At 40.4% G+C, this 14870-nt stretch overlaps 1 protein-coding gene across 1 annotated transcript; it reads left to right on the top strand.

The window, feature by feature from the left end:
• Nucleotides 1–251: 251 nt before the first annotated feature.
• glud1b (glutamate dehydrogenase 1b) lies at nucleotides 252–13419 on the top strand. The gene is made up of 13 exons (XM_058620479.1): nucleotides 252–818; nucleotides 4287–4367; nucleotides 4683–4738; nucleotides 5291–5354; nucleotides 6461–6555; nucleotides 7280–7459; nucleotides 9004–9141; nucleotides 9314–9451; nucleotides 9558–9638; nucleotides 10191–10314; nucleotides 11282–11373; nucleotides 11918–11980; nucleotides 12509–13419. Exons 1-13 carry the CDS (start codon nucleotides 422–424, stop codon nucleotides 12626–12628), a joined length of 1629 nt encoding a protein of 542 aa, XP_058476462.1. The 5' UTR covers nucleotides 252–421; the 3' UTR covers nucleotides 12629–13419.
• Nucleotides 13420–14870: the final 1451 nt, after the last annotated feature.

Here is a 14870-nt window from a genome sequence, read left to right as displayed (position 1 = left end):
AGAAATCCACAATCCACTGTTATGCAATAATAACGCATTTAGGTGTGTATGCAATACATACAATACAAGCGATTAAATGTTGAAATGATTCGCCATAAGGGCGTGTCTGTGTGTGTGATGGGGGATCAATTCAACAGTATAAGCGCGTGCTGGCGACTGACAGCGCACGGGCGCGCGCCTCTGTTGGTTGGTCCTCCTCTTCCGCGTGCGTAGAGAGAAGCCCCCTCTCTCTCTCTTTGATTCCTTGGCCTCGCGCTGCCTTTTTAAGCAAACATACACATTATGTCATTCCCCACTCGGCCAGAGGACGTTACTCGGTGAGGAGCTGCTGTGCTGCTCATTCGCCCCCCTCTCCTGTCGTCACCGCTGTTTAGTTGCCTTCTTTTTAGTCGTCCGTCTTCACTGTTTGCTAGTTTCAGTCATGTATCGGTATTTCGGGGAGCTATTAAGCCGCTCAGCGGGTACCGCTCTGGCCTCGGGATGCGTGGATTCCGCTCTCCCGGTGTCCTCGTCCCTGATGCGGGTCCGTCACTATGCCGACGCAGCGGACAAGCCCGACGACCCTAACTTCTTCAGGATGGTGGAGGGCTTCTTCGACCGTGGCGCTGCCATCGTGGAGGACAAGCTCGTGGAGGACCTGAAGACGAGGGAGACCCCCGAGCAGAAGAGGCACCGTGTGCGGGGCATCCTGCGCATCATCAAACCCTGCAACCACGTCCTCAGCGTGTCTTTCCCCATTAAGAGAGATAACGGAGAGTGGGAGGTGGTGGAGGGTTACCGCGCCCAGCACAGCCAGCACAGAACACCCTGTAAAGGAGGTGAGAAAAGACCTACACCTCGCTGACTGGTCCCTGACAGTTAGCTAAAGCCAGCTACTTAGCCTTAGTTAGCAGCAACGTTAGCTACTCAAAATCATCAAACACAAGTAGCTGCTTTCAACAGCTGTGGCTGTAGCTCACCACTGCACACAAATACACTGCTTTTATATATATATACCCAACTAACCAACGCTACATTCGTATTTCTGAATAACCGCTTCACGTGAATTGCCATCACTTTACGGTGACCTTTTGCTCACCTGTCCCTGTAACGTTGCCTTGTTAGCTTTAGAGCCAGCAGAACAGGGTATTTCACTTTCAAGGCAAGCAGTTAATCATACTGTTGGACTGTTGAGTGGATGCACCAGTTTATGTGGTGTTCTTCTATTCTAACTTGATTGTTGGGCTGCAAATAACTGAAAATAATGACCTAAGATTCACATTTTATTATCATGATTAACTTGTTTGGTCCATACAATATCGGAAGATTGTTTACCCCACACCTCTAAATGTGTGTGTTTCTCCACAAACCAAATATACCAAGGTCATTGAGGTGCAAAGAAACCAGAAACATTTAAAAAGCTGAGAGCAGAGAATTCAAACTGATTATTGGATCATTAAAATAGTCCGCTGTTATGTCATTGGGCAACTCAGGCCTCATTGAATGAAATAAACAGACACACAAGCTATAACACTAAGCACATACAAAGAACATGGTCCTTCCCATTCTCTAGAGTAGACAATTGAATAGATGCCATTCATGTCATGAAGGAGCAGTATGTGCCATGTAACCGGCTGCTGTAATATCCTCAGTACTCAGTGATGTATGCCCTTTTGGTTCAGAGTTTAAGGTTCAAAGCTGCTCTGTGGTGCACTCTGGGTAATATTTGAGCAGAGGGGCCAAATGCATTGGAAGATGGGAGGTGTGAACCTTGGGGAGGGGGTGGTTGCGTTCTCAGGCACTCCTATTTGTCAGCAGTGTGACAGGTGGGGGAGGGTGCTGTGTAGAAAAGGCTTCCTCACTGGAATGGGACATGTAATGCAGTCAGTCAGTCAAAAGGCACATTTGAATAGTATGGAATGGACATTGGCCTGGTATGAACACTATAAAACCTTCCACCACACCTGCTTGATGTATTCTATGGAGGCCTGTCCACCACGCAAGACCATGCACAAGAACTAGTTTAATTATTTTTAAAAGGAATAGATCAGACCATTATCGATTCAAGTTGATTCAGAGAGACATTATTTATAAAATCCAGATAAATGATCAGTCACAGAATCCCTTCTCAGTAGTGGATCAGTTTTCCTAGTAATGATGTTACAGTGTCACAAGCTGAGCAAACAGTTATTGGTGAGAGAACAACAAAGAGACACTCTAGTTCAAATCAATAATATTAGAGGTACAGTTACCTGGGTCTACCTAATGAAAGTCTGAGGAGAGGAGGAGAGGTCAGCATTACCAAGATGAAAATCTATATCAAACCTGCATGGCATTAGCTGTCTTTAATGCCACAATGATAGATGAAAGCATCTTTTTCATGTTGTAGATCAAATAAGCAGCTAGCCAGTTGTTGCAATGGTTGGCCACTTAAATTATTCCTTTTATTTCATATAAACGGTTAAACAGTCTGGCAAATAAATAAATCACATGCTGAAATCTCAACTCTTCAGACAGATTTAAAAATTATCACAGAACTGTCTTGTCTCAGATCCTAACTTGGCCCACACTTAGTATTATTTAACTGATAATGTGTTGATTGAAGTGGCACTGTAAACAATACTGCTAGGCCCCGTTATCCACATTCTTTGATTAGATGAGTGGAATTATAGGGGTGTAATAGTGAAACATAGTCAATCATTGATATTGTGCATAGACCCTTAGCTGTGTTCAGATCAAACTTCAAAGTTCAAAGGCTGTTTCTGTTTTGCATGTGGTGCTCATTCTCTGCATGTAAGCACCTTAAGTACAAGTACAGGTCTGAACAAGCCAGAATCAACAGCTGCAAAACTATGCTGTACTGGTCTATACTGAATATGGAGTTAGCTTCTCTGATGCTAGCAGTAATGGCTGTCGATTTACCAGTCTCGCAAACATTCCAAATTCAGAATTCAATTTCAGTCCTTAACGTTCATCTTCACTGGTGGAAACAGTCTCAGGGGTAGTTCTATTTCTAGAACTTCTTTGCTTCTACTGAAGTTGGCATTCTAACCATCTGACCCCACCCGCCCTTTTTGTCACTGCTCAGCAGCTTGCAACAGAGCACATTGTCGACTCTGCTTGAAGAGCATTTGTGGAACTTAACCCTGCTTTTAAGTATAAGCAAGTTATAGTTTTGTTTAGTCTGCTAAATGGTCAACTTTCTTCTCCTTTCTGTGCAGAAGTGGATTGTCATGTGAATCATGTGTGAAGCAGCTCGTCAAAGTTTCAACCAGTAGTACAACTCTGAAACGGAAAGCGCTGTCATGGCAACCTTTCTGTACAAACAACTTCTCTGACTACACTGGAAACTTTGAGTTTTAGTGTGGGCTCTGCTCTTCATTTCAGAGGAATGTGTTTATAGCTGTATCCAGCTTCTTGTTGCTGTGATGGGCTGTGGGTTTGGGTGGATAAATGGGTGGTTGGATGGGGGATGGGTAAGCAGCCAGGCCTTTTTCTCCCATGTAATTTCATTACTGAGCTCAAGATTGTCCTTGGTTGGCCTGAGGTAACTCAGCTGATCTGTGGATAAATGGATATGTAGAGCGAAAGGAGAACCACTGCAGCACTCTTAAAAAACGAAGCCTTGTTTTTACAAAGTTTGATCTTTTTGTTGTGTAATTCAGTGTAACTTGAAAGGCTCTGCCTTCAGCGGCACAAATAAAAGAACTTTGTGATCCTGTGTTTTAGCTTGCAGTCAAATTACTGCACTTTTAAAAGTGTGCGGTGATTCTGCAACTGTAAAGATCCTCCAGTCTCCTCCTTGTGCAAGTTTCCTATGGGTAATTCTCTGTAAGCTAAATATAGATGTGTTATATTTAGTATTACCGGGTCAAGCTCACACTAGTTTGAAATGTGCATATGAAAATACATTGTTGTGCCAATAAGGAGTAGTAGCATGACTTGGGCACTGAGGCTCGTGCAGTAGCTGGGTATAATATACGCTCTCTAATATATGCTCTCGTGTAGCACTGCCTACACATTGTTGCCCTGGCGACAGTAGTAAACTTTAGACAGCAGAAAGAAATGGCTGCGGCTGAGGTCAGAATGAGGGCCCACGATTGGCTCCTGCGATCTCCACCCACCAACCACCATTACTGTGACCACCAGACACAGTCAGTGATCTCCCTGACCTGTTAATGTGGCTGTGGAGAACATACCATGTGTAATTAATGGTCCAGTCTTTATCCTCTAGTTAAACTGGGAAAATATCATTCAGATAATGGAGAAAATAAAAATTTTAATTCATTGTGTTTGTGTCTCCTCAGGTATCCGTTACAGTTCAGATGTGTGTGTCGATGAAGTGAAAGCCCTGGCATCTCTGATGACCTACAAGTGTGCTGTTGTCGGTAGGTATTAAAGTCTAAGCTTTCCACAAAGCTTCTTGACAGTTATCCCCCTGATCTCCAGTCTGCACATATATATTAAAACTGTACTTGTTTCCAGGTTCTTGTCATTTATCCACTGCATTGTTAATGTTTGAAAGCGCCAGGGCACTGCTTTTTATTTAATTTACCAGGACATTAGGTTATTTTTCATGCAGCATTAGCAGAGGACAGTTGTCAATGTTGTTTTTTTCGCATCTACGTCTTTGAATCTTATTTTGTGTTAGCACTCGTTTATTTATGTGCCTGTGGTTTTAAAGCTGTATTCGCTTCCTCCAGATGTGCCATTTGGAGGAGCCAAAGCTGGAGTCAAGATCAACACCAAGAATTATTCTGTAAGCCCTCTAATGTCAAGACTCTTCCTCCTCACTTTTACACGCATATGTAGAGCTGCACAGAAGTGAACTGTGTGTGATAATGCTCGTAGGAAAGCAAAACGGCTTAAACTGAGCACTTCACAATCATTGCAGGGATATGTTTTCCTCTCTTTCTCAAGTGCAAAAAACTCAGAGGGTGATTCAGTCGTTCAAGTATGCACAAGGCAGGGCTGCAAAGTATCAGGCTTTTCATGCTGTATTTCATTATTAGTCATCCACACAGTGAGGGAAAATATAGTGGAAGTTACAAATAATAAAAGAGGCAGCGATCAGGATGTGAGGGAGAAGTCTAATCTGAGCTGTAGGAATGAGAGTTACAACAATGAACCAGATGTACTTAACAATAAATGAATATTTTGTGATGAGTTGGAAGGGAAAACATCTATTTTATCAACATACCCGTATTATCTTTCTAAATGGAACAATCTGATTGAAACTACAATAGAGGCAATAGTGTTTTGTTTACAGTAAGTAATGATATAAATGTGACAAGACTTTGTTTGTTTGTAGGACAATGAACTGGAGAAGATCACAAGGAGATTCACCATTGAGCTGGCCAAGAAGGGTTTCATTGGTGAGATTTTAAAAATGTTTGTGAATAATTGTTGATAACACTGCTTTGTATATGCTTCATTAATGTTTTTGCACTTTTCCACTGACGGGGGAAAAACATTTGCTTGCATTCGTTTGCTGTTTATTTTGTTTGGTGTAGCTCAGGGTGTGTCTCTGTCAACTGTAGAGGGATACGATGGTGGTGGATAAGAGGAAATGCTACATTTCTATCTCTAATTTAGAGGTGAAGAAAGCACGGAAGTCAGGATATACGCTCTATATAGAAGATGATAGAAGTTGGGTAGGAAGTAGTAGTCAGATGTTTAACTTAAGTAGCAATACTGAAATGTACAAAACTGCTCCAGGTATTTTATTTATTGTTCGCCATGGCCCAAATGTATTATGAATAATTATGGTTATCTTGATCTGCCAGTGTAAGGTAACTTCAGTGACAAAATAAAGCCAGGGTAGTAAAAACTACAATATCACATTATTGCTGGAACTGCAATGGCAATTTTTCATTATTTTGTGCAGGAAGTTGCAGGAAATACAGAAAGTTGTAAGTTCTAATAGTAAACAAATACTGAGGAAGATCACATGAATATAAACCCGGACCAGCAGGTTAACGGCCCCTATGGGTACTGTCATCATCTCTGCCTGGATGCATGTTGGTGTTTAGAATGTGTTCAGTCCAAACACAGCAGTGAGTGATATGTCACATGCTTTTTTTGACCTCCATAGTTTTATTCTGTGAGGTTTTATACAAGGTTCCTCTCTATTGACGTCATACACTCTGAATTCTAAAGTACCCACTGCATGTTACCGCTCCATTGTGCCAGAGAGGATGCACCATGGTCAAACACTCTTTTCTCTTTCATCGGTCCCATCCCCCACCTCTGCTTGCACCTTTGTTTGGACACCTGAGAACACATGTAAATATGAATGACATAGAGACACAAATCCTGGTGCTCACAGTCCAGCCCCCCCCCCCCCCCCGTTGTCCAAAGCTGTACTATCACTAACCTTCATTTTGTTTAGAATGTTTAGGATCCAAAGAGCGTCGCAGTAGCTTGTATACTTAAACCCTCCCATTTTCTCTCCCCCTCCTCCACTTTTTCCCTTCACCAGGACCTGGCATCGACGTTCCTGCCCCAGACATGAGCACAGGAGAGAGGGAAATGTCCTGGATTGCCGACACATACGCCAACACCATTGCACACACTGTGAGTCCTCGGACATGGAAAACCAGTTTGTTCTTTGGTACCAACCCCATAATAGGCCAAATTAGAAAAAAAAAAAAACAAGAAAAAAGAAAAAAAAAAAACCAAGGCATGACTCACATGAAAAGCATGAACAGTGCTTTCCTGCCTCTCCCTTCCCGGCTGACCAGATTCCTGCTTTACTGAAAGAAGCTTTTTTAGAAACTGCTAAAGGCTCCATGTGTGTAGTTAGCATTCTCCTACCAAATTACCATTTTCATCCAAGCTTGGTGGAAATACGGCTTTAGGAGGAAGAATATTAAACATGATTAACTTTAGGAGCTGATGGGTCAAACTTACGTTGTTGTATAGTATATGAAAAACACATTTGTATTGTATCTCTGCAAACAATAGAGCTGAACACATGAACTGTATTGACTGCTTGTGTATATATCAAGGTTATTTCCTTGATATATTATTCATATATGTGATAAAAATAAATCATGATGGTATAATGTTAGCATTTGAATTTATATAACCCCTCTGCTGCGTTGATTTTCACTGACGCGTTGAATTAGATGATGCATACTTTTCATACAAGATTCAGCTTTATTATCTGAAAGAGGGTTCAGGTATAGTGTTGGTGTGTCTGATTTGTTTGCAATGAATGTCTTGTGTTGAACCCAAACACCTATTAGTGCTGTGTTTATAATATTCTACAATTTATTGTGTGTGTGTGTGTTTGCAGGACATCAACGCCCATGCATGCGTCACAGGAAAACCGATTAGTCAGGGAGGAATCCACGGACGTATCTCGGCCACTGGTCGTGGAGTCTTCCACGGCATCGAGAACTTCATTAACGAGGCCTCCTACATGAGCATGCTGGGCCTGACACCTGGCTTCCAGGACAAGACCTTCATTGTCCAGGTACACACACACACACACAGACACACACACACACACACACACACACACACACAGTTTGACCATGCAGGAAACTAGAAACTGTTCTGAAGAGTAAACTCACAGGACTTAAGTTTTCATTCATTAAGGGGTTTTAGAGCCTCAATCAGAGCCATGCCATCTGTTCTAGTCGGGACTCTGATCTCTTTGTGCCAAACATATAAGCGTGAAACTGAGGGAATTTCCTTTTCTTTGATATAGGAAATAATGAATTATGTATGAATAACTAATTTCGGGTAAGAAGTGGGAGCAATGCCATTTCAGGGCATTTTTTAGTGCACACCAAAGGTTTTAAACAAAGAGAGTGAACATAGAGGTTGATAAAGTTTAACATTACAAGTGTAAATGACTGAAGGTGTTAATGTGTAAGAAGAGAATTTTGTGTGAGAAAGACACAAAGGGAAACGTTCTCCCTTGCGGTTTCACTTCCACTTGTCTTAAGGCTGCTCTTCACGTGCGATAGATGTAACATAAGGACACAGTTGTTCTACATGCTGAGCTGTGCCACTGCTGTTTACCACATATCATGTGTATGATTACCACATATCATGTGTATGATTACCACTTTTCCATCAGATAATCTTCATCCTCAACCTTGCATAATTATTTATATGTATGTATTTGTATACACATAATACATACATAAAAAAATAAAAATAAACTGTCTACCTGGATGGCAGTAAATGTAATGTTTTTTCTAGTGCTTTCTATTTCAAAACACATTTTTCTAGCAGTAATACAGTGAAATATCCTGAGTAGATGTTTGAAGGGAGTATGATAGTCATGGGGTGACAGTGTCACTAAAGAGCTGAATGTTCAAGAGTCTAATCCTCCTGACACAGTGTGTATTTGAGGATTACGTTGTGCAGAGATTACATTTTCTTCGAGGTTTATCAGAAGGAAGACATCTTTTTTGTACACCCTTATCATACTTGATTCTTTTTAATCAAATGTGTCGGCTCTTTGTGTCACTGTCACCTGCACTTGTATAACCTGCAGATCTAAATTGTAATAAACCATGAGATGACAGGAATGAAGGTCAGAGCTCAGTCCACCTATTATCCTTGTAACCAGGAAGTTCTCAAGAAAATGTTCTTCATGACCATCTGTGTCCTTTACATTTATCTGTCCTGTCTCCATTTCTCATCACACATAATGGTTTATGAAAACACCTGTCTGGGTTATTGCTTTCAGGTCATATACAGCATATAATGATGGTGTAATAAACTTAGCTGGCCACATGGTGGCACTACAGCTGTAGCTGCATGGAGTCGTTGATGCATACTTTCAGGTTGAATACAACAGTATAAATTGAAATTTGTCACTTGATGCATTTTATTAGAGTTGTGTGATGTATTGTATTTTTTAACCTAAGGTCTCAAAGCCTCACTAGGAGTGATATTAGGTGTTAAGTTTTATGTTTTGTAAAGGAGTTGCCGTACTGTCACTGGAATTGTTATGGACTAATAACTTAACCTTCACTAAGTATCTAAGTATGCTTCTCACAGGGCTTTGGTAATGTGGGTCTCCACTCCATGAGATACCTGCACAGGTTTGGAGCCAAGTGTGTGGGCGTTGGTGAAATTGATGGAGCCATCTACAACCCAGAAGGCATCGACCCCAAACAGCTGGAGGAATACAAACTGGTACTGTCACTTGAGTTGGTCTCTCTTATTTGTTAAACTTGTTTTCTTTGTTGTTGTTCAAATACTTGAGTTCTTTTTAATCTCACCCATTCATTGTCATATGGCAACATTTCTGTTGTACTAAATTGCTGCTTCCTAAAATACTGAAATTATGTTTTTTCACTTACTACAGCAACATGGCACCATTGTGGGATTCCCTGGAGCCAAACCCTACGAGGGGAGCATTTTGGAAGCCGACTGCCACATCCTGATCCCTGCTGCCGGAGAAAAGCAGCTCACACGTCTTAATGCGCCCAGGATCAAGGCTAAGGCAAGCAGCCAATTATAGCTAACCTAAAACCATTATCTGGATTGATAGAAGTAAGAACAGTGTGACTTGGTCACAGTCCCGTGATACGTCGTGTGCTTTTCTTTAGATCATTGCTGAGGGTGCCAACGGTCCCACCACCCCAGATGCTGACAAGGTCTTCCTGGAGAACAACGTCATGGTTATTCCTGTAAGCTCACACGTCACAGACATAAATACTTACCACAAGGGTGAAAGATGGGAAACCTCTTTGCTCAGACATACTGATTTTAGTACGACGTGATATGAAAACAAAACAAAAATGGCTTTCATTGTTTCCTTCAGCTTAGTTCACCACATAGAAATATTTGAACTTGATGACAGATTTTTTTTGGGGATGTTTTTTTATCACTGTTAATAAGTAACTTTAAGTGTCAAACAGAAATATCTTTACCTAATCAGTAGGCAAAAAAGTCATGTTGTAAACGATAATGCCACCTTTATTTTGAAGAAATTGCTTGTAGTTTTCATTTAGAAAGAGTAATACTTAAACTGTTTGTTGGTTGGACATGGTGTTTAACAGCAGCCACTATCTGTAATGTTGTGTCACTGCCTTACTTGCATACAGTTTATTTCCGTGTCTTTTAATGGTCAGCTTTTATTTAGCAGATTTCCCAGTACAGAGGAAATGTGATGAACATATTTCTGATTGAAGGAGGGATTATTGTTCAGATCTTTGAGCATGTGATGTTTGATTCTGCAGGACATGTACCTCAACGCCGGTGGTGTGACGGTGTCCTATTTCGAGTGGCTGAAGAACCTCAACCATGTCAGCTATGGAAGACTGGCCTTCAAATATGAGAGAGACTCCAACTACCACCTGCTCAGTGAGTTGAAGGCAGCGGTGAAAGCTATACTTTTGAATGCAGAAGTAACGAAGGGTCCAGCATTTATGTTTATGAGTGACACTTCCGGTGTATGTTTCCTCCACGTGTCTGCGATCAGAGCAAGTCTGCCTTCTTGACATTGACAATGTCGCGCATACGCTAGAATCAATAACGAATGGAAATAGTAGTTCAGTTCCACATCTGTGTAATATTAGGAGGACGAGGAAGTGGCCTTATAATATACGAGCATATATTAATATATTAATAGTATTTATTATTACTAATTATTTTGTGCCGTCACTCCGCATGGACATTTGAATGAATTAAGGATATTAAATAATGAATTAAAGTTGGGAATATAATTAAAGACACGTATCAACTGTTACTTGGAGCACTAACAAGACTAACTGTGGTTTTGTTTGTGGCTGCTGACGATAGTGTAGACACTTCTCTGCTACCGAATGGTTCTTTTGATGTAATGTAATAATGTAATGTTTTGAAGGTTTATTGACAAAGAGAAATGAGCTAATGCTTTGGTGGGTTCTTTTATATTTGAGTGCATTTCCTTATTCATTGGAGGAGGGTCAAATCATTACCATTCCATTAAAGCCTTACTCTGAAACCAACTGACTCTCACACAAATAATGGCAGACCGGAAATACGATCTACAGAGGGCAGGTTTTGTTCTTCACCTCCTTGTTCTCCAGGGTTTATTTTGAGACGGTCTGTCCAAGAAGACGGACTGCCATAGCCAACCTCTGTCCTATAATTTAATTGCAGAATGTGACTTTTACCTTGTAGAATTATATCAAACTAAAGATGAATATTGTCACTAATATTGTAATACTGCGAAACTACATTAACCAGTTGAACTACACGCGTGTGTCATTGCTGGAATTAGTTTTTGATGCAAAAACAATAATAACCTCTTATTATTGAATTAATCATGATGAATTGTCTCTTTCAGTGTCTGTGCAGGAGAGTTTAGAGAGGAAGTTTGGTAAGCAGGGAGGACCCATACCCATTGTACCCACTGCTGACTTCCAGGCCAGAATCGCTGTGAGTAACATCTACTGATAAATTATCTGAATGAAGCTCTTGTCCTCTTTTTCTGAGCTGTTTCTATGTTAAACCATCATTCCTATAAATGCAAATGTGGTACAACCTGAAAGCATATTGTTCTGTGCGCTGTACACAAAACGATACAGAAGAGAATATTTGCAGAGGTTGGGGCTGATTAGTCTGATAATATTGAGTAAGCGGTGTAACACACTTGTAAATGTTCAGTGTTGATCTTTGGGACATAACATGCTTTACGCAGCATGTTTTACAGACTGAGTTTTCCGATAATACCCACACATGATGTTGGTATTAACTTTAATATAAGGTGACACGATTGAATGTCTTAAATTGACATTGTCCAGAGCCAACCTGTGTTACTATAAGGTGAAAGATCAAAGTCAGATTTACATCATTTATGTGAAGTGTCATAATCAAGGTAATGTTTTTTTTTATTACATACAATAACAAGATTGTATAATTATTTGATCCATTAGTGAATCCAGCCCTTGAGATTGACTGTGTGATTGGTCTTTGTTTGCAGGGCGCCTCTGAGAAGGACATTGTTCACTCTGGATTAGCTTACACCATGGAGAGATCTGCCCGGGTAAGGGATCGATCGAGCCGTTGATTGATTTAAGACACTGATTTGATATGTTTTGATTCATGATTTAGATACATTAGAATATGATTTGGCAGAATATTAGTATGTGTTTTTCTGTGTATGTTTATCTTTTATATTGTCGATCACACTGAATTGAAATGTCTTTCCTCTCGTCACATAAAAGGTTTTATACTTTTAATTGTTAGTTTTAATTGAAAAGTGTTTCAGTGTATCTACTTATATGTTATAATCTATATGTCACATTTATACAAAGTAGCTAGGAAGCTCATTATGTGCATAGAACGTCATTAACTCAATATATTTCATAGTTATTTCAATTTGCATTTTTGGTTTGACCAGTTATCTCGACGTGATGTTAATTGCTTTCATCATTTTATCTTTAAAGCATTTGGTAGCTTGTTTGGAACATTTCCTATTGTTTATTATCTGTGTTCAGGTCATGTTGATTTATCCCTTGAAGGAGATATTTAGGAACTCTATTGTTTTCTAATTTCTTTCCTACATTTTTAGCAAATCATGCGCACAGCAAGCAAGTACAACCTGGGTCTGGACCTGCGGACTGCCGCCTACGTCAACGCCATCGAGAAGGTCTTCAAAGTGTACAACGAGGCTGGGCTCACCTTCACATAAACGGCCAGTCGTGAGCTGTACTTGCTCTCCCTACCTCTACTCTCCTACTATTATTCTCCCTCTCCATCCATTTTCCACCTGTTCCATAGCCTTAATAGATGACATATCACTGTTTAGCGCTGCCTTCTGGCTCTTAAACAGACATATTTACGTCAACACATTGTTTAATGGTTTTTATTCTGTGATATTTGTGCTGCCATTATATCAAAATCGCTGTTTGCCCTCATATAAATGTTAATGATATTGTTGTATGGGTGGTAGCCATGTTCAAAGCGCCCCTTTTTGTGATCGCTGAATGCACGCGTGATCCTTCCTGTTTGCGATTGTTTCAGTTGTCCGCACTACAGATGCCTTATGTCAGAAAGAGATCTGCTCTGAAAGAGAGCACCTTTACTTCAGTTAAAAGGGATTTAGATCAGCTACTTATGTGTGAATAAGAGAAGAGTCATTTTTATTATTCTTGAGTTAATCTTCTCACCCATACTTAGCAGTAAAGGTATAGGATTACCAAAAATGATATCATTTTCATTTAGTTTTACCTGTCAGAATCCAGTAGATGCTCTCCCTCCCCTGCCTCCTTTTTTCCTCCTCTCCTCACCTTGAAAGCAGCTTCTCCCTGATTCCTCCACTGGCCAAGAAAGGGGAGCAGGAAGTGGGTGAGGCATCTGTTCCCAGGTTGAATTTTCTTAATTCTTGACCCTCCACACTTCCTCCTCCATAGAAATCGCCATAGAGGAAATTTTTTATTTTTATTCATTTTGTTGAAACCAATAAAAATGTTTCCGAAGGCATTTGTCACACCAGTTTATTTTATTGCTACACTGACTGTTAACATGCACAACAATATTTCACTTATAACCCATTTATGACCATAGTATGAAAAGTTACTACCATGTAAAGAAACCTCATTCTGTATAAGGTCCACACAAAGAAGAACCAATAATCAGATTAGGACACATCTGCAGTCACATTGTGTAGATGCATGTGTCCTAATCTGATTAGATTGCTGTTTTCCCAGCAGTAGATGTAATGAAAACGTGAGTCATAATCAGACATAACTCTATGAATTGAAATAGGCACATGAATGTAATACAATATTGGCAGGTAAACATTGAGAATAAGTTGGATTGGATTATTGGTATCCATGTTAATGCCGTCGGCGCCTCAAAGTGTGGGAGTTGTTAAAACTGTATTTCAGAGAGGCTCGTTCAATATCGCTTAAGCAGCAAGTACAAGTAAACAAAAATAAGTTGTAAAAACAACGATTTCTCTTTTGCAGGGGTTTATGTCCTGGATTTTATTTTTGGCTCGTCGAGCTCATAAACCCCTGCAAAATAACTGTTAGTTGTCCATTTTTATTTTTCAAACTTGCAAAGCAGGAAGATAAAGCTTTTTGGGTTAATGTTCACTCCAGCAGTGTTTACTCTTCAATGAATTCTTGACACAGTGTGTGGATTTCAACAAAACCTCTTTTAATTTCACCAGTACCGTTTATAAAATCAGCGAGTCTGCTTTGATGCCAACTTAAATGTGATGTGTAATTTGTGTTTGCGTATTTGTGTGTGTGTGTGTGTGTTAGTATATGTGTTGTGTAGTGCATGTGTGTGTTTGTGAGAATGTTAGATTGCTTGATAAGGCAACATGCAGTCATCAGTTTCCATTGGCCTCAAAATAAAAACACGCAAACCTGCTCCAGACACAAACACACGCACATACACACATTGCTGGCTGAACCCATTCTATGTTAACACAAACATATACACACACATATACAGTGCATACGGACTCACACACCGATGCCATGCAGATGAGCAGTGAAGGGGTGGAGAGAGTCATCCGATTGGCTCAAGACCGATGATAAGCGGGGGGCGTCCGAACAAGCGGGCATTCGACTAGTGAGTGGGGACTGAAAACTACCCTAGAGTCAACTACGTATCCCAGAATTCAAGCTGTACACATAACTACACATAAAGCTGGTTTATAATGAAACCCAAACCTTCATTCTGTTCCCTCGTTGGACAGATTGCCCGTTTTTATCACAGAAATCTGAATAAGCCTGCCTGTTTTTCCTCGTTTACATGCAAGCCACTCTCACAAAGACCAAAAAGCAACTATGCTGAGAAGATGTGATATTATCAGCTGCTCATTTTTTATTTTTTTTCTCCCTCTCTCTAAACCCAGTTTATTATGCCTCTTTACTGGCAACAGCCAAGCGCGGAGGCATAATGTTGTTCTTTCCTTT

The sequence above is a fragment of the Solea solea genome, chromosome 21 (assembly GCF_958295425.1).
Source record: "Solea solea chromosome 21, fSolSol10.1, whole genome shotgun sequence".
Lineage (NCBI taxonomy): Eukaryota > Metazoa > Chordata > Actinopteri > Pleuronectiformes > Soleidae > Solea > Solea solea.
The sequence above is the reverse complement of the archived record's forward strand: the minus strand, read 5'-3'. Positions and strand labels throughout refer to the sequence as shown.

What these genes read in the sequence shown, in the direction of transcription:
- glud1b (XM_058620479.1), top strand. Translation starts at nt 422, where the DNA reads ATGTATCGGTATTTCGGGGAGCTATTAAGCCGCTCAGCGGGTACCGCT. An exon ending in ACAAGACCTTCATTGTCCAG is followed by an intron (nt 7,460 to 9,003) that starts GTACACACACAC and finishes TGCTTCTCACAG; the next exon opens with GGCTTTGGTAATGTGGGTCT. An exon ending in CCATGGAGAGATCTGCCCGG is followed by an intron (nt 11,981 to 12,508) that starts GTAAGGGATCGA and finishes CTACATTTTTAG; the next exon opens with CAAATCATGCGCACAGCAAG.